Source organism: Rhinatrema bivittatum, chromosome 12, assembly GCF_901001135.1.
Source record: "Rhinatrema bivittatum chromosome 12, aRhiBiv1.1, whole genome shotgun sequence".
In the NCBI taxonomy this organism is placed as follows: Eukaryota; Metazoa; Chordata; class Amphibia; order Gymnophiona; family Rhinatrematidae; genus Rhinatrema; species Rhinatrema bivittatum.
In genome coordinates this window covers 50,792,417-50,817,616 of record NC_042626.1, presented here as the reverse complement: position 1 = coordinate 50,817,616, position 25,200 = coordinate 50,792,417, and the positions used below count along the sequence as shown (strand labels likewise).

General features: G+C 49.0%; 1 protein-coding gene across 3 annotated transcripts; it reads right to left on the bottom strand.

The window, feature by feature from the left end:
- Positions 1-21,698, bottom strand: COASY (Coenzyme A synthase). 3 transcript variants are annotated; one of them, XM_029574015.1, is made up of 12 exons: positions 21,487-21,698; positions 20,568-20,678; positions 19,486-19,619; positions 18,149-18,825; positions 15,769-15,983; positions 14,426-14,557; positions 14,134-14,323; positions 7,571-7,635; positions 6,689-6,773; positions 5,159-5,256; positions 4,893-5,039; positions 1-1,809 (listed from the first exon to the last, which is right to left on the bottom strand). In XM_029574015.1, the coding sequence occupies exons 3-12, from the start codon at positions 19,509-19,511 to the stop codon at positions 1,756-1,758; spliced, it is 1,689 nt and encodes a 562-aa protein (XP_029429875.1). In that variant the 5' UTR covers positions 19,512-19,619; positions 20,568-20,678; positions 21,487-21,698; the 3' UTR covers positions 1-1,755. The 3 variants fall into 3 exon arrangements, with proteins under 3 accessions (XP_029429875.1, XP_029429877.1, XP_029429876.1); XM_029574017.1 differs by lacking the exon at positions 19,486-19,619 and having other exon boundaries at positions 20,602-20,678; XM_029574016.1 differs by lacking the exon at positions 19,486-19,619 and having other exon boundaries at positions 21,487-21,697.
- Between the last annotated feature and the right edge of the window lie 3,502 nt (positions 21,699-25,200).

Genomic DNA, 25,200 nt, shown 5'->3' with positions numbered 1-25,200 from the left:
TGATTTTCAGCTTAAATACATTGGCATTTTGCTACTACTGTTTTTCTCTGGCATATACATGATGTATCTCAGGTTTATCTGTAGAGGCATGGATTACGTTAATATCACTTGTTTAACATGTTATGTTGTGTTCTCAATAAACTTTAAATTACAAAAAAAAAAAAATAAAAGTAAGAAAGTGATAAAAAAAAATATAACAGTGACCAACAAATGTAACATGTTCATGCAATGTAACCTTTCCTCAGCAGGTTCTGAATGTACTGCGAGCGGCTATGAAGCGAGGGAGTCCTTTTTGAAGGTGACGACATAGGCTCTGCTTAATATTTCAGGATAACCTGGGACAAGGAGCAACGCTTCGCCTTTCAGTGTTGCGATCCTGTTATTTTGCACATTTTCCGCTGTGCAAGTGCTATCAATAGCACTGCTCATATGAGAACAGGCATCACAGTTGAAGAAGGGACCTAGCTTGGGTTCAGGAGCCCCTCCGCAGCCTCCTCTCTGCATAACCATTAGTCCGATGGAAGCCAGCAGGACCCCTGACTGGATCTCCCACCTACCGCCAAGCGGCTCTGGTCACACGGCCCATGGGAGTCCATCTGCAGCCTCGTCAACATTAGAAGGACCCCACGCGGGAGCGGAATCTACGATTGTCGTGAAAAATTGCACAGCTCACAAGAGAGTTTAAAGTAGGATTGATTTAGACCTAGTTTAAAGCACCTCTCCCTTCACGCCAGCCTCCCCCATTGCCTTTAAAAAGGAAAATGCTGGAAGGGAGTGGCCCAGAAAAAAAGGCATTAAAAAAAAAAAAAAAAAAGTGCGTTTTTAAATTGCCCCTCTCCAGCAATTCACCGTCCACCAGCAAGTGAGTGACAGTGAAGAGCACTAATCCTGCACTAGTAAAAGGGGGGGGAAATGACACACGACAGTTTCTGCAGGTCACATGATTCTGAAGCAGTCTGGGAAATGCAGTTTTATGTTTCAGGACTAAAATGCCCCCGTTATTTGGAAGGCAGGAGGATAGAAATCGGTAAAGGGCTGGTCAAAAGAAAGCCTGGCCACAGTGCCCTTCATTCCCAGACCTAAGCTCCTGCTCCCAGTTCCCCCTGGGAGGGGGGGAGGAAAGGCTGTGCTAACACAGCTCACACAGTAACAGGCAGTCGTAATAATGCTCAAACTGTGCATCTTCTCGACACGCAAGGTACTGCAGGATTTCTTCCCTGCATGAGAGAAGATGCTCCTCCACATGAAATGAAACTGGCGGACCTGGCTTGGGTTTCCCCCACTCCTCGGCTCAGCCAGAGCTGGGGAGCCTCTGTCGTTGCTCAATAGCAACACCTAGTGGTCAGGCCTGAAACTGCAAGATTTCAGAAGGAGCTCTGGTGTGTGGCTGCAATGATCAGGGCTAAGTGAGCTTGCGGGGGAGGCAACTTATAAAAGAGGGGAAAAATGCCCAGGTAGTTGCAAAGGAGGATTCACGGTGCTGTAACCCAGAGCCCAGTTCTGACTGACTTTGAGAGTGAGGTGGAAGCAGAGTTGGAATCGTAGGCTCACATTACTTTGTAACTGTGTTTCAAATCAGCAGCAGGTCCTGCCACACTGGGGCAAACTGCACTGCAGACTAAAAAAGATAGAGCAAAAGGTAGTTTGAAAGCGCACATGAGAATCTGGTCTACAGGATGCAGGATATCCTGGAAGAGCTTATGAACCTCGTCATCTGCACATGGTGCCCTCTTGCACAATTTCAAGGGTCACGTGCTAGAGTTTACTCTGCTTGATGCGCTCCTGGAGAAGATTCCAAGCTTTCTGTACCTGTAAGAGAGTGAAACCAGAAAAGGGCTTTAATATTCTAGGGCGTGACCTCCCTCGCAGCACTAAACGTGGGAGGCAAAACCCTTCCCCGCCTCCCCCAGCCTGCAGTTCTCTCTCTTTAGGAACCAGCCTTTAGAAAATCGGAAGTTACTTGCAGACAGGCAGACAGAGTAGAATACAACCAATATCACCCGACATAACCTCGACGTGCAATCAATGTCACGTGTTACAAAATAATATAGTAAACAGGAGCAGGTAAGGACTGACTGGCCCATCCAGTCTGTCCCGTTGTCTTCCTCTCATAAGAAATTGCCATGCTGGGTCAGCATCCTGTTTCCAACAGAGGCCAAACCAGGCCTCAAGAACCTGGCAATTACCCAAACACTAAGAAGATCCCATGCTACTGATGCAATTAATAGCAGTGGCTATTAGCTAAGTAAACTTGATTAATAGCCATTAATGGACTTCTCCTCCAAGAACTTATCCAAACCTTTTTTTAAATCCAGCTGCATTAACCACATCCTCTGGCAACAAATTCCAGAGCTTAATTGTACGCCGAGTAAAAAATAAATTTTCTCTGATTATTTTTAATGTGCTACTTGCTAACTTCATGGAGTGCCCTCTAGTCCTTCTATTGGCCAAAAGAGTAAATAACCGATTCACATCTACCTGTTCTAGACCTCTCATGATTTTAAACATCTCTATCATATCCCCCCTCCGCCGTCTCTTCTCCAAGCTGAACAGCCCTAACCTCTTCAGCCTTTCCTCATAGGGGAGCTGTTCCATCCCCTTTATCATTTTGGTTGCCCTTCTCTGTACCTTCTCCATCGCAACTATATCTTTTTTGAGATACGCCGACCAGAATTGTACACAGTACTCAAGGTGCGGTCTCACCATGGAGTGATATAGAGGCATTATGACATTTTCCATTTTATTCACCATTCCCTTCCTAATAATTCCTAACATTGTTTGCTTTTTTGATTGCTGCAGCACACTGAGCGCACTCTCTGGGTAGAGGAGCAGAGAAATACCCAGAATTAAACCAACACCAGCTCTCCTCGCTATCCTGTTCCTTCCACTACCCTCTGTATCTGATCCAAGCGTGGTTAAGTCCCGTTGCAGTGCTGGCCTCCACCACCTCCGCTGGTAGCCTCTCCAGGCCTAGCCATCTTCCTTTATTCCTTTTATATCTCACATTTAATCCAACACTCGGGGCCCTTCCCAAGCTTTGCAGTTATCCCAACATTCATCAGAACTAGCGAAGCTGCTGTCCAAATGGTCCGGCCCACCCTGCGCGCATGGATGTTAGGTTACCCCCGAGTCAGCCACTCTCTGTCCACTGGCTTGTGTTCTCCCCTCTTTGGCCCTCTAAATTTTCATAGGACTGAGCAAATGCTCTAGCCCCCTCCTTCATTTTTTCTACTCGTCCCCCCCCCGCGCTGTGTCTGTCCCAAGCCTGCTTGAATCCTGTCACAGTACCTTGGTTTCCATCATCGCTGCTGGAATTTACCACTCAGCCTTCCTCCTGGCAACTTCAGATCGTGACCCCCCCCCCCCCCCCTTATCCTTGAATTTTCTTTTCTATGAATAATTTCACCATCCCATACTTCATTAAATCCTGTCAAATATGTGAATCCACCCTATCTTCAGCTCTGTACCATTTTGGTAGCTTTTTTTCAACACCGCATCCAAGTTCCAGGGCCTTTCAAAGGTGCAGCCTTCAGCACTGAACACAGTTCTCAAGGTGGGGGGGGGGGGGGGGTCTCACTAGTGATCCTTCTTCTAGTTTTGCCACCGAGCGTCTGCAAGCTTTGTCTTAGTACAATAAGTGGCTACTGCGAGGTTATCTGAGCTGATTACTGCTAGAGCTCCTTTTTGTTGGTTTCCAGCTTTTCTCTAATTGATAGGTGGCTAATGGACTTTTGCATCCCAAATGCATGATTTTGCACTTTTTAATCCTGAAACTCATTTTCCAAACCCTTGACTACACCCTTCTGTATTTCCTCCCCCCCCCCCCCCCCCCAAGTCCTCCATTTTTTTCACCCCCTCCCAGTGTCCACTCTGTCACAGATTTTTGCATAAACTGCATCCAAGCACAGTTTTCCATTAACTTCCTCAGCACGATCACCTATAAACTTATTAAAAACCAAGTTCTTGACGAGTACGGGCTTTCGGCCTCTATTCCCAGAACTGAACTCGCGGCCCCTTCCACTGTGCTACCTGGGCTCTCCGGGTTAACCGATTCTGTTCCTCTTCGAGCCCTGGTCACAGGATCCGCACCAAAGCGTGCAGCAGAATTCACAGAACCATACGAACAGAGGGGGCCGCGATGCGCATACTTCAGCTGGGTCCCCTGGAACTGGACCAGGGCCGCCGGTTCATTTCACCCAGGTCACCGCTTGTCCGTCCCCCCAACTAGACCTGAGCTGGATTTGACTTCATCGGTGAGCGGCGAGGTGACAGGCTCTGTAACACCTGATGATTCCCTGGTCCTATCCACGACACCCACTCCCTTCCCAGAGGACAGGGAGAGAGATCTGTTCTGACAGCCAGGGAGGGCAGAAGAGAGCGGGGGGTGGGATACAGGAGCCATGCTTGCTAGGCTGGGGTGTTCAAATAACTAACTAGGAAAAATAAAACCCTTATAAAAAGTAAATCCATTGTGATAATTTTAAAGAGTTTTTATCCTGTTGAAAGACAAGACAAGTTACAGACCAAGACTCCAGGATGCAAATGCACATTCTGAGGAAACACCACCTGGACATTCTGTTAAATTTATGTCTTTGATACTTTTTTTTTTCTAAGGAGGGGGCTCCTACAGTAAAGTTGACAAGCCACGTCTTCACAGCAGGGTGGCTGCCACTGGACATAAGTTACCTGAAGACCGTGGTTACAGCCTTAGTAAAGCCACAGTAAAAAGCATGCATCTTTTACTCCCCAAAACGATAAAATGATTACAAAATAATATACATGGGGCCTGAAGAGAGAGAACCCTTGGAATAAGACCAAGAAAGGTGGTAACAGGGCCAAGGAACCAGCCCTAAGTAGTATTATCTGTGCGTCTGTCCATCCCCCCCCCTTACCTGCTGCTGCGTGATTTCGGGCTCCCAGACTGTGCACAACACTACGTTGGACTTTGCTACTCTCTCACTGTTGCTAAGCTGGTTCACAAGCCTCTTCCTTGCAGCGTCCTCGCTCACGCCATCTCTGTTCATTATCCGAGTTACAGCCTAGAAGAAATCAGAAAGATTAAAGATGAGCCAGAAGGCAGCGGGAAGCAAGAGCTTAAAAAAAAACCAAAAACCACACACACATTTTTGTTTTGGTTTGCACCCAGTCATTCAATTACCTCTTGGTCAGGGATGATGGCTGTCCACACTTCATGCACCATTTCCTCCCAGCCAGCCTCCAGGAGCACGGCAGCATCCATTACGCAAACAGCTTTATCTGGGGAAAGATTTCAATTTACCATCAATGGCAGAATAACCTTCCGGATCATCACAGGCAAGCTATGCACTAAGTAACAGCTCGCTCACTATGGCCTCTGTCCGAGAGATGGTGTCCATAAGTGCATTTCTCTCAATAAGACAGCATGCGTTAGGAACTCCTTGCTGGGCAGACTGCATGGACCATTTGGTTTTATCTGCCGTCATTAGAGGGTGCAATATTCTGCAATAAAAAAAAGTTCCTAGAACTGCCATAAGAGGCCAATGAATAGTAGGTTTTTAGCATTTTTATGTATTGACTTCAACTGTCTGTGCACACATTATCTGCTGCACCATTCAACCTATAGCACATAAAACTGAAAAAAAAAAAAAAAAAAAAGAAAAATAGTATCCATATGAATTACTCTGCAATTCTTTTCTTACTTCTTGTATTTGCAGGAAATTGCACCCTAGTGGCCCAACAGATCATCTTGCTGCAAAGCAACAGCACTAACTACTGGACAAGCTACTTTTTACTATTATTATTTATACAAAAAAAGAAGAATGCAAACAGAGGTTTATCGCCAGGGCTCTCCCGTGAGAGCCTGAGCATCAAAAGTTAACTCTTCAGAATCACACAGCAAGGGAGGCACAGGCAGGGCCCGAACCAAGCAAAGCCACGATAAAGAATGAAATCTTGGAACGTGATGACCTGTCCGTGGTGGTGGTAGGGAGAGCGCTACCAGCTCATCTCACAAACCCCTTCACATCAGACAGAGCAAAGCACATCCATGCCAGCCTTACGGCCTCTTCTCACAGCTCGATAGGTTGGAAGCAGCTCAGGGCGTTCAGAAAATCTCTTTCAGGCCCTAAATAAGACTTAAAAACTCAGGTCCCTGGACTAACTGCAGCACTATATCCCCTCCTACCCATTTCCTCCCTAACCCTGTCCAATTTAAGTTACTTCATGCTAGTAATACGTTGAAGTATTCTTTCTTCCAAGGGTGGCAGAACTGATTTTTCACATCTGAGGGGACAAATAAATAAAATATCTTCCCTCAGTTTGTTGCTCCTTTTGTAAAGGCCCCTGTCGGACAAGGGTGGACAATCCCGGTCCTCGAGGGCCACAAACCAATCTGGTTGATACATGCAAATCTCTGTCATGCATATTCATTAGGGATCTCCTGAAAACCCGTGCAGTCAGAGGCTCTCGAGGATTGGAGCTGTCGTCCCCTCCCCCGCTGTGGGATCACCGGATAGCGATTATCCTGCATAAATGAATATCTGCACCCATGCTGCCCACACCCTTCAGCATCTCCCATGCTATATCTTTGCCTTGACCATGGATTTCGGCTGCAGGCACCCGACAGCTGGAAAGGCTTTCACACTTCCTCGAGCAGCGGGGGTGGGGTATTGTTGCAGTTTTAGCTGTAAATTGGCTCAATATCAGTTACCCTGGGCAGCTGCTTCTGCCATCTGCTTCTTTGCAAGTGTGACTATTGCAGGCCAAACGATGTCCGTAAGACGCTTTAACTGCTCCTAACAAGATAAACAACATCTTATGACTTTTAGGAATATCTTACAAGGAAACATAAAAGCAGTCGTTAGTGGATCTTATGCCACTGGGGTTGGCAGGATACGGGCACACCACAAAGAGAATGATCACACTCGGGCCGGCAACTGTTACTATAGCGCCCTTGGAATCGTAGTGCTTGCATGTAGCTTCCCTCCCCCATTACAAACTTTCAACCCTGCTCCTCCGAACTTTATACCCAAAGCATTTGGCCCATACGATAACATTACGGCACATTAGTGACTGAGGGCAACTCAGCTGTTAAAACATGCAGGCAAGCAAATTTGTTCACTTTGTCACAGGATATTTAGTGTAGAGGGGGTAAAAACATTAAAAAAAATAAATCACTGGTGATCCCCGCAGCCTATGTCACATCACAGCACTAAAAGAAACTTACAGCATCAGTGACTCTCCTGCTTTTGTCGCTCTGTGCCTTACAGGAGGAGGCTGCGTGCTGATATTAAAGACCAACGTTAAGCACAAAAATGTGAACAGGAAGTCTATTTATTTATTTAGTATTGTTTTATGTTATTTTATTATTTCCTTAAAGGGTGTATTGTGTTTTGAGCAAAACAAAGAGCTGGCAACGCAAGGGGGCTCCCATGCAACCCTACAACCAGAGCTAGAGATACAAGGGCATCCCACTGCACTAAACTTTCTACTACTGAAAGCTGCTAGCTGAGAAAACAACGGCATGAACATTAAATATGAAAACATCATATTTTGGAAAACAGGGTGATCATAAACACAGACCATTTCTTACCTTGTCTGCAAAGACTCTGCTACCCAGTACTTTTCGGTTTATTGTCCCGTCTTCATTTACGATACCTGCAGGACAAAAGTGGAAAATTAGTTTCTTACCTGATAATTTTCGTTCCTGTAGTACCACGGATCAGTCCAGACACCTGGGTTTTGCCTCCCCTCCAGCAGGTGGAGACAGAAGTTTTTTCAAAACAACCCTGCCATATATAGCGAGGTGCCACCCAAGGTCCCTCAGTCTTAAGTAATGTCAAAGCAGCATGGAACAAAACCAACCCATATACGGAACTATAACCATGCTCAGTAAACCCCAAACGGGAAGAGAACTAGCAGAACCAATAGAACAAGCGATACTGTAGCAGAAACAGAAAGAAAAACCAACCAGACCGGACTCTCCGTTACTTCTATATACACTGAAAAAGGGCGGGGCTCTGGACTGATCCGTGGTACTACAGGAACGAAAATTATCAGGTAAGAAATTAATTTTCCTTTCCCTGTACATACCCGGATCAGTCCAGACAGCTGGGATGTACCAGAGCCAACTTCACTGAGGGTGGGAGCCGGAGAGGCCCGCATGGAGCACCCCTTCTCCAAATCCCCCAACCTCCGAAGCTCGCACAACCAATCTGTAATGCCGTGCAAAGATTTTCAAGTAGCCACCCTGCAAATTTCCTGGGGCGAGTCTTGGTGACATTCCGCTGAAGAAGCGGTCTGTGACCGTGTAGAATGAGCGTGAAGCCCCACTGGTACCATCTTCCCATGCAGTAAATACACGGAACCGATGGCTTCCTTCAGCCAACGAGCTATAGTCGTCTTGGAGGCATCCCCCCTTTACATGGAACATTCCACAAGACAAAGATGATCGGAGACCAGGAAAGGATTCGTTACTTCCAGATATCGAAGCAGAGCCCTGCGGACATCCAGTTTCTGTAAGTCCTTGGCTACCAGATCCGATCGATCCACAGCAGAGAATGAGGGAAGTTCGATGGACTGATTCAAGTGAAAGGAAGAAACCAGCTTTGGAAGAAAAGATGGAACCGTTCACAACGAGACCTCTGAATCAGAAATCTGCAAGAAAGGTTCCCGGCACGATAACACCTGCAATTTGGACACCCGGCGCGCCGAAGAAATTGCCACCAAGAACACCATTTTCAGCATGAGATCCTTTAAGTTCGACCGCTTTATAGGCTCAAAAGGTGGTGCACACAATGAGGAAAGCACCAAATTGAGGTTTCAAGGAAGGACATGGATGGCGAAGTGGGGGGCGCAGGTGCTTTGCCCCACGTAGAAGACGAGCCACATCCGGGTGTAACGCCAACGCTATCCCCTGGACCTTACCGCGGAGACAACCGAGTGCCGCAACCTGTACTCTGAGAGAACTACAGGAAAGACCTTTAGACAGCCCTGCTTGCAGAAAACCGAGAATGTCGGAAACAGACGCCCGCGTAGGATCTACTGTGTGATCCGAACACCAAGCCTCAAAGACCTTCCAGACCCTGACATAAGCTAGAGTAGACTGTTTTCGTGACCGCAATAATGTGGCCACCACATCCGAATAACCCTTATTTTTTAACCGTTGCCTCTCAAAAAGCCAGGCTGCGAGACAAAAGCAATCCGCCTCTTCCAAACAGACGGGGCCTTGATGAAGAGCCGCGGACTCCTGAAACCGCAGGGGAGCCGTGGTGGAGAGACTGAGCAGGTCCGCAAACCAAGGATGCCTCGGCCATTCCGGGGCTACCAGAATTACTTCTGCCGGATGGAGTTCTATTCGCCTGATTACCTTGCCGATCAGCGGCCAGGGAAGAAACACGTACAGTAAGATGTTTGTCAGCCATGGAAGAACCAGAGCATCAACTCCCTCAGCCCCTGTCTCTCTGCGCCGACTGTAGAACCGTGGCGCCTTGGCATTCTGAAATGTGGCCAACAGATCCATGCATGGCGTACCCCATCGCTCGCAGATGAGTTGGAAGGCCTCATCAGCCAATTCCCACTCTCCAGGATCGAGATGGTGACAACTGAGGAAGTCCGCCAGTATGTGGTCCACGCCTGCGATGTAAGAAGCCTCAAGGCTGACTAGATGCTGCCTCGCCCAGTGCATCAACTGTCGCACTTCCGTCACCACCGGGCGACTCTTGGTTCCTCCTTGGCGATTGATGTAGGCCACCGTAGTCACGTTGTCTGACAAGACTCTGACCGACTTCCCCCGAAGGAGTGGGAGGAAAGCCTGCAATGCCAGAGCCACTGCCCTGGTCTCCAAGCGGTTGATTGACCACTGAGATTGATCTCTGGACCATTGCCCCTGCACAGACTTTCCCAGACAAACCGCTCCCCATCCGAAGAGACTGTCATCCGTGGTGACGACCGTCCTGGCGGGCATCACCAGGGAACTCCACGCATCAGATGTTCCGAGGTAAGCCACCAGTCGATGCTGGCTCTCGCGAAGCCCATAAGCGGAAGCGGCAGGTGGAACTGTTCCGACACCGGATTCCAGCGGGACAGCAAGGCTGATTGTAAGGGACGCATATGAGGGAAGGCCCAGGGGACTAATTCCAGGATGGACGTCATGGATCCCAAGACTTTTAAGTAATCTTTTACCCTGGGCAGTCGCTTGGACAACAGGTCCCTCACCTGTCCCTGAAGCTTGACTATCTGCTCCGTGGTGAGGAAGACTATCCCCTGCGCCATGTCAAACAGTGTTCCTAGGAACTCCAGCAACTGCGAGGGAACAAGACTACTCTTGGCACGGTTGACCACCCAACCGAGTGAACTCAAGAGCTGGAGCACCCGGCTGATAGCCTTTTGGCACTGAGCCTTGGACTTCGCCCGAATTAGCCAATCGTCCAAGTAGGGGTGCACCAACAAGTCCTCCCTCCACAGCCGCGTCACCACCACCTTGGTGAATGTTCTGGGCGCGGTGGCAAGTCCGAATGGCAGAGCCCGGAACTGGTAATGACTGCCCAGAACGCAGAACCTGAGGAACCTTTGGTGTGATGACCGGATACTGATATGGAGATATGCTTCCGTGAGATCCAGAGAAGCCAGGAACTCTCCTTGCCGTACGGAGGCGATGACAGACCGAAGGGTCTGCATCTGGAAATGAGGTACCCGAAGACATCTGTTGACTCTTTTCAGATCTACGATTGGCCGAAAGTACCTTCCTTTTTGGGGACTATGAAGTAAATGGAGTAGCGGCCCTGGAACCGTTCCGTGGGCGGGACTGGTGTTATCACCCCCAAGTCCAGGAGGCGCATAAGTATGCCGTGTACCGCCTCCCGCTTTTCTCGGTACGCGCATGGAGAGACCAGGAATTTGTCCTGAAGGCGCTGTACAAAATCTAAAGCGTAACCTTCACTTATCACCGTGAGGACCCACTGGTCCGACGCCAGTTTGGTCCATTCCTCGAAAAAGAGCGATAGTCTGGCCCCCACGTTTGGTACGGGAGGGATCACGGGAACGGAGAAATGGACCGGCAGGATCTCATTGTGACACCTTAGCCCCCGCAGCCGGTTGCGGATTGCCTGGTCTGCCGAAGCGTCTGCCTCGAAAGGACTGAGGCCACGATTGCTGCCTGTTTGAGCCCGGGTGAAAGGAGGAACCGGACAATCTCACCAGACGGGGTCTCCTTGAACCCTGAAAACGAGACCGCGCTGTAAACAATCCTCTTGACCTGGGTCTGTAGTCTGGCAGCTTGTGAACCTCGTTCTCTCCCAGCGATTGGGTCATATCTTCCAACTCCTTGCCGAACATCAACTTTCCTTTGAAAGGTAGTGAATTAAGGGTTGCCTTGGACGAGACATCAGCCGCCCAATTGCGGAGCCAGAGGAATCTTCGCGCGGAGACAGCGGACACCATGGATCTCGCTGACATATGCAGCAAATCGTAGAGAGCATCCGCGCTATAGGCGATGACCGCCTCCAGCCTATTCGCCTGAAGAGCCTCTCCCTCGGAAAGATCGGCACTGGCCTGGAGTTGTTGGGCCCAACGAAGGCCCGCACGCAGCATAAAATTACTGCAGATTGCAGCCTGGACCCCCAGCGCAGACACCTCGAACACCTTCTTGAGCTGTAGCTCCAACTTTCTGTCCTGCAAGTCCTTGAGAGCTGTAGCTCCCGTAACTGGGATAGTGGACTTCTTAGTTACTGCAGACACCGCTGCATCCACCTTCGGGACCCTCAGCAGCTCCAATGCGTCCTCCGATAGAGGATATAGCTTGTCCATTGCTTTACTGACCTTCAACCCCAGATCTGGGGTATCCCATTCACGAAACAGGAGATCCGTTGCTGAGAAGTGAAAAGGAAAAGAGACTGATGGCCCCCTGAGTCCTAGCAACACAGGATCCATAGCCCCCAGCCGGGACTCCACCGGCGGGGCATCCACGCCTAACTCGCTGAGGATGGCCAGAATAAGCGGATTCAGCTCATCTCGTTTAAAAAGACGGACCACCTTTGGATCGTCGCCTTCCATAGCCGGAACTCCTCGGCCTCCCTCCTGTGGTGGATTAGAATCCTCATCAACACCCCCACCCCCCCGGGGGTTTGGGTGGTGGATCCGGTTCATCCTGGGACGTGGAGTCCGAATCCATCCCCGGAGGCACAGACCGTAAGGGCCTCTTGTTCTTAGGCCGGACCGCCCCCTCCCCAGAGTCTGCCCGCTTCCGCAGCTTCTTATAAGAAGCCTGTGAGGAGAATTTTTCCTGATTCCTCCCAGCCTCTCTCTCCTTAAAGGCCTTGTGCATCAGTAGTATAAACTCTGAGGAAAAAGAGGAATCAGACTCAGGGGAAGTATAATCAGCCCCTCGAGGTCAATTGCCGAAGGAATACGGGCCGCAGGCACCTCCCCCTCGGGAAGAATTCGCTGTGGAGGTAAGGAGGGTGGTGAAAACCCCTCCCCCATCGCGTCCCGCGTGGCCGCCCGAAGGGAACTCAAGATGGCCTCCGTTCCCGTGCTCAGCGGGAACGGATCAGCTGGGGCCGGGCCGGCTGCCTGGAGCTTTGCGGAGGACCGAGGGACCCTCTGGCGATCTCCCCGGGGCAAAACGGAGGAGCCTTCCCCTCCGGGTAAGCACGCCACACAAAGGCCGTCCCTGGAAAGGCGGGTGCACGCCGAGCCGCAGGCACGGCAAGCCGAACCCTGAGGCATCTTTGCCGCGACAGGAAAAAGGATAAACTACAACAAAAAAAAAAAAAAAATAGAAGACCAAATAAAAAGCGCGAACAAAAATGGCAAAACGTCGCAGTACGGCTGAGGGATAGAGAAATAACGGAGATACAGCGCAGCAAAAAGTAAAACAGACTTTTTTTTTTTTTGTAAGACTTGCCAGATCGCTGTCCCGGGTTCTGTAACAGGGCTTGCTCCTGTAGGGGTGAGTGAGCCGGGCTCCCCGGTATCACCCAAGGCAGAGTCCTTGACCCTTTCAAGCAGCGGTCTCGACCAGGAGGGATGGTCCCCTCAGGACCTAGCATCCTCCTGGGAGACTCACAGAACCACCATCTTCTTCAGCTTCCAATGAAACTTTTTTTTTTAAATTAAATTAAAGGCACAGACTCCTAGAAATGTACCAACTCTCAACCTGATAACTCCACTACCCTAAGTACTAATTGTCATCAGGTAATCAGCAGAGACCATGGGTTTTGCACCTCCACCACCTGCTGGAGACAGAGTAAGACTGAGGGACCATGGGTACCACCCTCGCTATATATGGCAGGGTTGTTTTGAAAAAACTTGTCTCCACCTGCTGGAGGGGAGGCAAAACCCAGGTGCCTGGACTGATCCGGGTACGTACAGGGAACAGGCATTCATTCCACTGCTTCTGCTCCCACACTCTAGATGCCTCTGCCCTGGCTCAAGCATTTCCTAGCAAGGTTTCCCCCTTCCTCAGCATTTTCAGTTCTAAACCCCCCTCCCCCCTCAGAGCTCCCACCAGGACGATGCTAAATTCTCTCACAAAGTCTGCACTGCCTTCTTGTGGACATTACTGTGAGGGAGGCACGCATTCTAAAGCCACAGCAGTCAACTTTTCAAAACAATAGGGAGTGCTGAACTCAACACGTTACCTCTCTCTGAAACTCCTTCACTATTAGGGGCACTCAAGCACCCACTACCCTCATTAGAGCTGGCACCCATGGCTAAAGCCTCCTTTTAACAAAATCAGGGAACCTTGGGGTTTGATCACTCAATCTTCTGCAAGCCAACTTGCAAACTAAGGACCTTTGGGAAGCTCTCTTTGCTGAAAGAGGACAAGAATTCCATCTACTGCAGCCTGGGTTCTGATTTCAAATGACCCTCTCAAGGTATCCTTCTTACTCAAGAAAAATATAAAAAGGATTGGATGCGGGATCCCACTCCTGACACCACGTGTGAATGCTGCACATTGGTTGCAGAACACCACATGAATATTGGAAAATTACAGAGGTGAAGTGGCACCAGCCCCAGCTAAGCTGGTAGAAGGACCATTGGCATGAGTCCTATTTTCCTTCCCTTATTTTTTCAGCCTGTCCGTTATTCTGGTTTGTCTACGTGCTAGGTACAACACATGGTAGCTGCAAATTTGCTTTATTGTGTCTGTACCTGACCCGAATTCCTCAATGACTTGTTGGTATGCAGGACCACCAGGGCTATAGGTTTCATGGCCAAGTTTGTCGCTGTCGATCAGGGCAGCCCCCAGCTTCTCCAAACGTTTTGCAATGGACGTCTTGCCGCTCCCACTCCCTCCCGTTAGTCCAATCACATATGGGTGCGAAGGTATGTGTGGATTTTTCTAAAAATTGAATCAAATGCAATGTACGTAAGAAAGGCAGGCAGCACGCCAGGGCCAGAAACATAAAACCCATCAACTTAAATTGAACCTTTTCATGCTTACTTTTGGGGGCTGCAGTATTGTTCCCAGCAATCGGATCCGGATACTGGAAGAGCTTATCTTTTCCTCCTCAATATCTGTGTGCTGCGGGTCTTTAACTAATTGAATCTCATGGACAGCCAGCTCCAGCAGTTGCTAGGAAAAAACAGAATGGCAGGATAATGATTCATAAGGAAAATCTTCTGTTTGGGCTGAACAGTTTGCACCGTTCTGGTCCTCCAGTCTCCTAGATGGCGTCACAGAGACTACCTTGGACTCTCTCGTCTCCCCCAGACCTCTCGGTTGGTGAGAAACCCACTAAAACGCCCTTAACAGGCAGCTGGAAGCCCTCCAGCGTAGCAGAATGAACCACTCGCCTGTCCTGGGCAATTCTCCTGGCGATCTAGAGAAAGCCATGAAATCCAAGGCTGGGCTTTCCATACAGCTCTAGAGCAAAAATACTCCGGCTGCCGTGGTGGTTCACCTGAATATTTATTTATTTATTTATTTGATGAGTTTTATATACCGCTATTTGGTTGAGCCATATGTAGAGACAAGGGTCAGTAAAGCGAGCTGAGGGCAATACTATTTGACTGGACTAACTTAATACATCCACAACCAACTGTATGAGGGAAAGCAGATATACATAGCTTTGTGCAATGATCATTCACCGGCCTCCGACGGGTATAGTTATCTACAAATTTGACATTTCTAAGGGAAAAAGGAATTGCATGACTAGAATTAGGACAGGTTTTGAATGTTCTGTAGTCAAAAGCAAAAGGGATGGACCCAAGAAGCAAAGAGGAATGTGATCTATGATAGCCATGGAGGAAACAGAAGAACAGATGCCAGATGTCTGAACGTATTTATTGTAGTGGAGACGTGTTTTATAAAAAGCCCGACTCAGCCGAGTTTCGCCACACATCTAGTGGCTGCCTCAGGGGCTCTGATTTATGAGTCTGGTTTAAGACCAGACTAGGCCCAATCTTACTTGTAAATACATAAATTCTCGATAAAACATCCGCAATCGTAGCATATCGTTTAAACTGCAGTCGGATGTGCTCTCTTCGCTTCTTACAAACAGAACCTCCGTGTTCATGTCAACATGTTGGATCACTTTAAATGTTTTGCATGGTGTATTCCTAAAATTCCTATCCAATACTCGGATTGTGAGGTTCTTGGCCGATTCTGTATTATTCAAAACCTGGTGGAACCGTGGGGCTTCCTCACCGACAGCGCCGCAAAGGCCGGTCACAGATGCATTAAGTTAGCCCAATGTAAAGGTCTTGCCTATAGCTCGGTTGTTCCTTTATTTCTGCAATACACGAGAGACAGAGCGCATATTTACAAGCGATGTAACCCATTACATTTTCTAGCCTCTTCTTGTTCACAGCATTCCCTCCTTTCCAGGTTTCTTCGCTGACCACAATGCACATCAGCGCTGGGTCCGTTATGGACGGCCCGAAGGGGTCGAACAGAGGCACGACCTCATACTGTAGCGAAGGCTTTACATCCACCAGGAACTGACAGAGTTTGTCCATGCGCTGCTTGTATGGCTGGATTAACTCCTTCAGAGTCTTACCTGAAAGGTCAGAAAACACTGCGCATCAGCGAAAGCGCTTCTACCGGATCAAGCACTCATAAAACACATTCGAGTCAGCTGACTGCGGTATAAACATTCCTGTAAGGTAAGTACTTCTCTGTGTGGGCCTCAAGGCCTATACACAGCCAGTCTGGTTTATAGGAGATCCACAACGAACATGCATTAGATAAATCTGCATATACATGAGGTCTTCCAGCAGGAATCGGGGCGACCATCCCGAGCCCGATGCTTTGATTTGCTCCCCCCTTCTGCTCTCTCGCTGGTAGGAGAGCAATGCTTTTTACTTGTACCCGCCTCTGCCGGCTTCAGTCTGAACTGCAAAGGGACGGCGGGTCCCTATGGGGTCCTGCGAGGTTCAGAGTGAAACCGGCAGAGAAGCGCTGCTTCCTCCTGCCAGTGAGGGCGGGGGAGGAGGAGGACCTATGCAGGCTGATTTGGCCCAGGCCCTGCATACTCCTTGGGTCAGCCCTGGTTCCAAGGTACACAAACAAAGCATGAGCATATGGAATATGTACATCCCGAAAACCAGACCTGTTAGCTGTGCCTTAAGGTTGAGAACCACCAAGTAAATGAGCACATGAGACTGTTTCACCTTCCTTTAGGAAACAGGGAAAGAGATCAAACTTAAAAAACATGGGCCTAAATTACTTTTTTCTGCTCTTCACTTTATTTATTGGTGCTGGAAGAGTACAGTATGAAAAAGAAAGTCAGACATTTTAAAACAAATACTAACAGAGTCAGCAGTTTGATAAGATTATTCCTCTGGAAGAGGGGCAGCTCAGAGTGCAATCCACGCTGGGAGGAAGCCAAGCTGGGCTCTCCAGCAATATCCTGTGGCCGCTCGCTGACAGCCCGAGTTCACCCAACCGTCCCAGCCTTGAGGGTCTTCCAACAAGTCTGGCTTTCAAGGTAACCAGAATATGAAAACTAACCTGATTCTTAGATCAGACGTACGTGACTATAGCTCATGAATATTCATTCTGGACAAAGTCAAGACCTGTTTTGGTTTTTTTTTGAGAGGGGGTGCTTGGGATCTACTTGAGAGCCACTGGGCTAAGTATTCCTAATGTTTTCTATAAAAGGAAGATCAGTCATGGATCTCCCAATTTGCAGGCAGAGGGCAGGAGGGTAGAAAGGGAAGAACAGAGTGCAAGAGTCATCCCCGAACTCTCACTGTCTTAGGACAAACCATAAGGCTGTGACAATTAGGGGTAAGGAGCCTTGGAGTGGAAAAATAGAATATTTAAAAACTAAAGGGGAATGCTGGCTCAGGGGTTAAGTGCTTGGCACTGCCATATGGAAGGTCCATGGTTTGATCCTGGGATTGGGTTTTCTGCTCCCCAGGTCGGTCAGGGCAGGGCATGTCGTGGAAGGGGGGAGGGAAAGTTGTCATTGTTCAAGGGTGACACCTAGTGGTCAGATTCAGGGCCACGATGGCAGAAGGGGCCCCAGTGCACAGCCCTCAGCACAGGACCACGACACCAGTTGGGAGGGGAATATAAAATAGGGAAAACTCCCCAGGCTGATGTGAATGAAGGCACCAGATCCCAGCTTTGGTTCTGACTGAACTGCAAAATACAAAGGGGCAGATTTTAAAACCTGCGCATGGGCGCAGATTTGTTCGCGCAACCTGGCGCGAGCAAATCTACACCCGATTTTATAACATGCGCGCATGCAAGATAGGCTCGGCGCACGCAGGGGGGGAGGCAGGGGTAGGTTTTCGGGGGTTGCTGAAAATTCCTGCTGGACCAGTCCCATGGTGGAAATGCGGTAGTACTGCCCTGCGGAAGACCTAGGATCACTTCTCAGGCCCAGCATCTGCTCCCTGGGCCGGCTGGAGTCAGTGCGGAGGCAGCATTTACAGCCCTTTCAGGGGAGGGGGAGAAGGGAATCTCGGCCATCACTCAACGGTGACACCTACTGGCCAACATAGGGGGGGATGCACATTAGGTTCAGGAGGGAGCCGCAGACTGTGGCCACTGGCCAAGAAACGTTACTGCAAGTGCTGGGATAGCAGGGGGTGGTGGTGGTAAAATTGGGAAAGCTCCCCAGGTACTTACTTTGATCTGCGAGGGTTTAGGAATCGTTAACCTACAGCAAGACCCTATCAAATACTTCTCAATGCAAATGAGATCCTAACTCACTTTCCAGCAGATCCCCGTCAGAAAGCCCGATGAGGAGACGGCTCTCTGTCAGCAGGCAAGACGCACTCAGGAGGATCTTGTGAGCGTTGTGAAGCCCATCGAAGGTGCCGCCGACCACCGCGTCGCTGTAGCTCTCCAGGGCCTGGCTCGCTGAGGGGTCTTCCGAGATCTCGCTTTCGTCGGCTACCTCATAGTCCGGGTACAACAGCACAGACATGAGGTTGGGCCTGCAGCTGTAGCAGCTGGTTGCGTAGCGTTCCAAGCGCTGCTTCACCGGGTTGTACTGTCCCCCGTCACTGGTGTGGAAGTCTGTGAGAACCACCTCGGGAGGATGGGACAAATTCTGAACAGAGCAGGGGGACTGCGGGCTCTTGCTCCGGTTCCGGATGTTGGTCAAAAGGACCCGGACATCCAGGTGGCTGCAGGTATTGGCACTGGAATAGAGCTTGGTGACCAGATTGTACACTTCCTTCGTCGCCGGGATGTAGGTGGGCTTGGGCTGGGCCGGACCCGACAAACAAAGTCCCGGCTGTAAGTGAACGTAGAGTGTGTCCTCCACTATCCGGGAGGCCGAGGTCAGGATGGGCACGATCTGCCGAGACAGGGCAGACAGAGGCGACGTCAGAACCAGGACACCCGAGCGGAACACGGCCATGCTGAAGCGTCGGCTCTTTCCTCTGAAAATTAAAAGAGAAATTTTGCACACTGTCAGGCCCATTTTCACAGGCTTTAGGCTCCTAATTTTTGGAGTTAGGCTCTTAAATTGGCCTTTTTTGAAAATTTACTCTGGCTAAATGCTTGAATTTAGAGTCTTAGCTTTCACTAGGCACTTAAATTTAGGAGCCTAAAAAATGGGAGGGTACAAGGACAGAATTAGGGTGGGGAAATGATGTTAGGAGTTTAGCACTGATTTTCAGCACTTGGCACCTGACTTGGGGGCCTAATTCTAGGCAAGTGAAGAGCCGACCTAAGTTTAGGAATCTAAGCTCCTAAATTTATGAGACTTTCAGTTGAAAATTTAGGATCCTGAGTTTAGCTGAAAATAGGAGCAAAATTTAGGAGCCCAGCTTTTTATGAGTATCAGCCTCTAACAGTCCAGTTTTCTAAATGAGGGCTCAATGTCCAATTTAAAACACTTCAATTAGGAGCCTAATTAAGGTGCCTATCAACTATTTGGATGCCCTAAATTAAAGCACCTACATGCTCCCCTGCTCTGGCCCTGGTTGAAGGGGCCCAAAGTAGCTGTTGAGCCCATGAACACTTTTAAATTCAAAGGTATAGGCAGCTAACTCGTAATGTTATAGGCACCTATGTCTTGTGCTTCTATTTTACATTACATTAGTAAGTGATGCTGATGGAACATAGGCTGCTTCCATTCTGGTGTTCCCTCCTCGCTCTGTGCTTTCTGGTCAGTGCACCAAGCCTTCGGGTTTCTGAACACCAATCCGTCCACCTTGTGCTTCCAATCTTTCTGTTCCCGACACAGAAAGTACCATCAACATAAACAAACATAGTCAGGGTCACCAGTCAAGGCCTAATTACAGTGACCTGTGATCCATTAAACCCTGCCTGTGGATAAATACCCAGATTATGGAATAGGTCTCCATCCCAGTTGCTGACTCAGGGACTCTGAAAAGAAGTTAATCTTTTAAAACTACTCTATGGTATAAAGGAAAATTGGTTCTTTCCTGCTAAATTTTCTTTCCTGTAGTACCACAGCTGGGTACATACAGGGAACCTGAATACTGGAGTCAGCCGGATAACTCATCTGGCTAACTTACCTCCATCCCAGAACACCCCTAAATTTATCCAGCTAAACTTTAGCCTCATACGTGGTGGAAATATTCAAAAGTCAGCATCTAGCCAGATAACTCATTGGCTATCCGGCTAAGTGCTGCTGAATATGGACCTCCTCGAGTCTTGAGCAAGATAACTGCTTAATCCTTTTACTCCCATCTTGCTGCAGAACAAAGCAATGCTTGTAGCTATCTTTCCCCACACAAGACCATGATTTAATGCAAATCCCAGGGGGGGGGGGGGGTGTCAGGTTACCATGGTGACTAAAAATGTTATCATGGGGCAGGGAGGGTGCAATGTCTGCATCCTGCATGGGCAGAGGAGGATGAAGCAGTGTCAGCAGCTCACAGGGGCCTAAGGGATGCCTTCTCTTCATCCTGAAGAAAAGTAAAAATGTGTGCCAGGGAGAGGAAGAGACTGAGTTAGGATAGGGCAGGGGGATTGAGAGATATAGAACACGAATTAAAGGAGCTGGGGGGGGGGGGGGGGGAGGTGAACGGACTCCCCCGCCACTGATTTCCAACTGGTGAGGTGGGCGGAGAAAGCTCTCAGGCGCAGATTCTTAGATCCAAAAAACAATCTGACGAGCTCAGTTAAGGAGCAATTAAAGAAAGGAAAATACCACTCAAAAGTTGACTGAAATTCTGAGGTCTTGCCTGTTGCTGAGGTGCCACAAGATGCAGTAAGTTGAGGGATGCAGATCAGAGAAATGAACATGTCTGTGCTGCTAGACCTAAAATACAAAATCATCATATAGGAACATCAAAATTTTACAGAAAAATGTATTTTATTTTGGGCCACTTCCCAGCCTCTGTCTGCAGCAGGTTGCTTCCCCTTGGCCAAGCTGCAATAGCGTAGGCTGGGGTTGTGAGAGACACTGGCTACACCCCTTTCCCCTCAGCTCAGCACAGTGCATATGGTAGCAGCCGCAAGTACAGTGCAAACTATAGACCCCTTCCACTTTAGACAAAGCTCCTGTCAGTGGGGCACTGCCTCGTTACAAGGAGGGGGAGCAATGTCACAAGATGGCTGGTGTCCCACACTTTGTTATTGATTTCTCCACCTCCTACCCTTGTCCTTCTGATATCACATGGCATAGATAAGACAGGGCTGTTGCCAGGCTGGGCAGGGGGTTGGAACACATGCCACTACCAGCATCAGACCGGGGGGGGGGGGGGGGCGGCTGGCACACATGTCACCACTGCCATCATCATCATCATAGTAAAATACAGCAGATAAAGCCCAAGTGGTCCACCCAGTCTGCCCAGCAAGCTGCTTGCGGTAATAACCGCACATGTCCCATGCGGCTGCTTTGATCTGCGGGCCGGCCCCGTCATCAACGGGAGAACATCCCTCAGTGGCCGGTGTCCCTTGGGTTCGGCAATAGTCCTGCAAATGGACAAATCCATAACACAAGCAGCCTAAAAAACGCTTTGTAAACAACGACTCTGAAACTGGTTCTTAGTTTTGCAGGAGCAGTTATAGACCACGGGTTAATATGCACATCATCATTCACGCAGCCACCCCCACACCCCACGCACCTCGAAGCAGCAAGCAACCCCCATCCCATACTGGAGGCAAGCAGGGACGCCAAGAAGGGGAGGACTCTGTCGATTGGCTGCACGGCAGGGAACGCTGGGGAGGAAACGGAAGACGGTCTGGGTACTGACAGGCCAAGGGAAGGCAAGTTCCACCCCCACCCCTACGCAAGCCTGTCAGGGTGGCAGGAGGCGGGACAGGAAGACTCGCTCTTGCTCAACTGATTGGCTGCGAGAGGCGGATTTGGCGGACTCGTTTAGGCTCAGCCGATTGGTTGCAGGAGGAAGGCGGGTGAGGGAGCCGATTGGCTGCAGGTAACCTGCCGCTGTCCGGCGCCGCTGGGGGTAGTTTGAAGTTAATCGGTAATTTTTTTGTGCTGCTTGGGCTTACAACTTTGTCTCTTTGTGGTCGCCTAATGTTTGAGCGAGTCAGCGAGGGAAAAACAATAGGACCGTTTCTACAGTTTTGGGATTTATTGATCATACCTCGCACGATGGGTTATGTATGTCTGGCAGCACCGATGGACGGTCCGCTGCTCTCCCCCCAGCTATTCACACCTCATTGAAAAGGGCACCAAGTTGCCCCTTTCTTTCTTTTCCTGCCATTTCTCCGCTTTTCCCCACTGAAAGCGCAAGCCTGCTCGAGCCAAGTCTTATCTTATTTTATTATGTATGTTTTAGTTGTAACCCGCCCTGAACTTTGGAGGGCGCTGGAAATAAGCACTTTTAAATTACTAAATAAAGTGGGGGAACGGGGCGTTCACAGCCCTCCCATATCTCTATCCCAAGCAAAGGGCCACCACCTATCTGCCCACTGCTCCCCTTCCTTATTTCTTGCTGGTCAGTGACCCCATTGGAAAGGGCCACCTCCTTGGCTAATGGCCACTCCCAGACCCACCCCACCTGACCACTGACAAGCAAGGATCATCTGCTAGTTAACCACTGACTAGGACTGTCGGTGCTCCCCACGTCCACCGAACAGGCTGAGCCAGTCCTATTTTTGACAGATTGCATGCATAGAGTTGGAGTTTTGATTTTATTAGGGAAAGGGGGGGGGGGGGAGGAATTAAAACAAGAAACCCATGCATGCACTGGGGCAAAACCAGGACTGAATCAGGCTGTTTGGTTGACATGAGGAGGGGCAGCCAATGGCATCCTACTACTGACACATGTTCACCCTCTGTCACACAGAGGGATGAGGAGAGGGGAAGAAATTGGAGAATGCAAAAGAGAGTGAGTGGGCTCCAGCCATACTCTCCAGACACTCATCCTCACTTATACCAACCCCAAAACACCCCAACATATACACAGAGAAGGGAAGGAGGGGGGAGTGTGTACACACAACTCACTGATTCTCTCCCCAGACATGCAACATCTCACCTATAATCATCACCGCCCCCTGCACACACATCCCCTCTTCCCATACACAGGTGGGTGAGGAGAGGAGGAAAGATTACCCACATGCCCCTCACACCACTAGCTCTCGCCTCCACATGTCCCACACTCACACAGAGGTGAGGTGAGGAAAGGGGGACAACATAGGGTGCGATGTAAGTGTCCCCCAGCCATATACATCTCTCCCCCATCCACACTTCCCCCACACACATATGGGGAGGTAGAGGAAGGGGCTACAAAATAGTACAAGGGGGAAAACCCTGACCCAGCCCTCCTTCATGTCACCAACATCATCTACCCATGCTCTCCTTCCTCCGATCCCCTGTCCACCCCACAAACAGAGGTGAGGATAGGAGGAAAAAATACCCCTACCCATAAACACTTTTAGGAGAGGATTACAAAGTGGCACCTACAAGGGAGAGATTGGGACCATTAAAGAAGGAAAAAATTCCCCCAGCCACACATACACACCACTTTTGCACAAATTTCTCCACTATCAGGGCTGGCAAGCAAAATGAGCAGGGGTGCAGTCCCTGGTAAATTTTAAATTAAAAGCTTTAAAACAGGAGTTTTTGTAATGCAACCAAGGATTCCATTCTCCAGGGCTGTGTCACACACAAATACTGCTTCAGAGAAGGCGGGGGACTCGACTAGGCCTGCACAGGGGTAGTTTGGAGTATGGTGCATGTGCCCAGTGTTGCCAGATGGGCAGTTTTCACGCCAAATTAGGCTACTTTTTCTCTGTGAGAAATATTTGGCCTTTTTCGGTTGTGGGATTTTGGGCTAATTTTTTTGGCACATGAGGCTTTTAGGCATCTTGCCTCTGTCACGCAGAACGAAGGCCGGAAGGAGTGCAGAGTGGGCAGGGTGTACGGCCTTAAAGCCAGTCTCTATAAATACTAATGCATGATGCATCACAAACTACTACATGGGGGACAGACATAGAGCACAGGCCCTGACAGACAATGGTGAAGGAAAATTAAGCAACGCAGACGTAGGGCTGGGGAAACTCATACACCTGATGAGGTACACAAGGGGAGATAGCGAGTTTCGGGGCTTCATTGTGCATGAAGTTAGCAAGTAGCACATTTAAGACTAATCAGAGAAAACTTTTTTCACTCAACACACAATAAAGCTCTGGAATTTGTTGCCAGAGGATGTGGTTAGTGCAGTTAGTGTAGTTGGGTTCAAAAAAGGTTTGGATAAGTTCTTGGAGGAGAAGTCCATTAACGGCTATTAATCAAGTTTACTTAGGGAATAGCCACTGCTATTAATTGCTTCAGTAGCATGGGATCTTCTTAGTGTTTGGGTAATTGCCAGGTTCTTGAGGCCTGGTTTGGCCTCTGTTAGAAACAGGATGCTGGGCTTGATGGACCCTTGGTCTGACCCAGCATGGCAATTTCTTATGTTCTTATGTGCAGGAGCCATGCCTGACCGACCTTTCTACTAGCAGAGAAATAAAAGATGTACCTTGAGCTGAAAGCATTTTGCTTTCATTAGCCGTTCGCCCTGTTCTGCTCATCACTGGAGTAGGATGTAAGATTTGTGGATGAAGGGGCCGCCAGTCCATGGCTGCTGATTAGGCTTGGCTGCAACACAGAGTTAGAGCACACTGGCTCAAAGAAGGAGGGAGGGAAGCTGGCTGCTGCAATTGTGCTGGCAAATGACCAGCAATGAGAGTACAACTCGGGGGTGGTGGCAAATGTTCCTACAACTGCCTGGGCACGTTGTCTGGTAGAGGCTGGGTAGAGAAGGGCTCATAAATGGGATAATGAGCCCACTTCCCCAAAAAGGATTTGTAGATGAAGAATTTTACAGCACCATCCTTCAATAGCACTTCAGGCAGAGATGCTGATACAAGAGGAGTGTGAAGCAAACTTAATATATGGTGGATGGAATTGGAGAAAACTTGGTGCCCATGTCTTGTGTGGGTGATCCTGTGAAAACAGTTGCACTGCCTTTCTACTCTCCGCCTTAATTAAAGCAAGAACATATTCTACAAGTTGCCTGTGTATTTGTCAGATCCATAAGTCACAGTGACAAATATTTAATCTGATCCTCTTTGATGTGCAAGATTGAACATAGACGATTTAAACAAATTAAGTCAGGAAAACCTTAGCTAAGATGGGATTTAGGCCAAAGGAAGAGAATCTCATTTTCTCATATGCTGGGCATATTACCTTCTCTGCATGCATGTTTGGTCAAGATGAGACCAAAAAGCCTCGTGCTGACAGATTTAGCTATATTTTTGTCTTTATCAAACTTGTTAAGTACTTTGGCATATGCAGTAGTTGTATGAAAGATGCTACTAGATAGGATATT

Excerpts from the sequence above, each read along its gene's own strand:
- COASY (XM_029574015.1), bottom strand. The coding sequence starts at position 19,511 with ATGTTCCATCAGCATCACTTACTAAT. Across the intron at positions 15,984-18,148 it reads TGACGGGGATCTGCTGGAAA|GTAAGACTCTGAAGGAGTTA; the intron begins GTGAGTTAGGAT and ends CTGACCTTTCAG. Across the intron at positions 14,324-14,425 it reads CAATACTGCAGCCCCCAAAA|AAAAATCCACACATACCTTC; the intron begins GTAAGCATGAAA and ends TTCAATTTTTAG.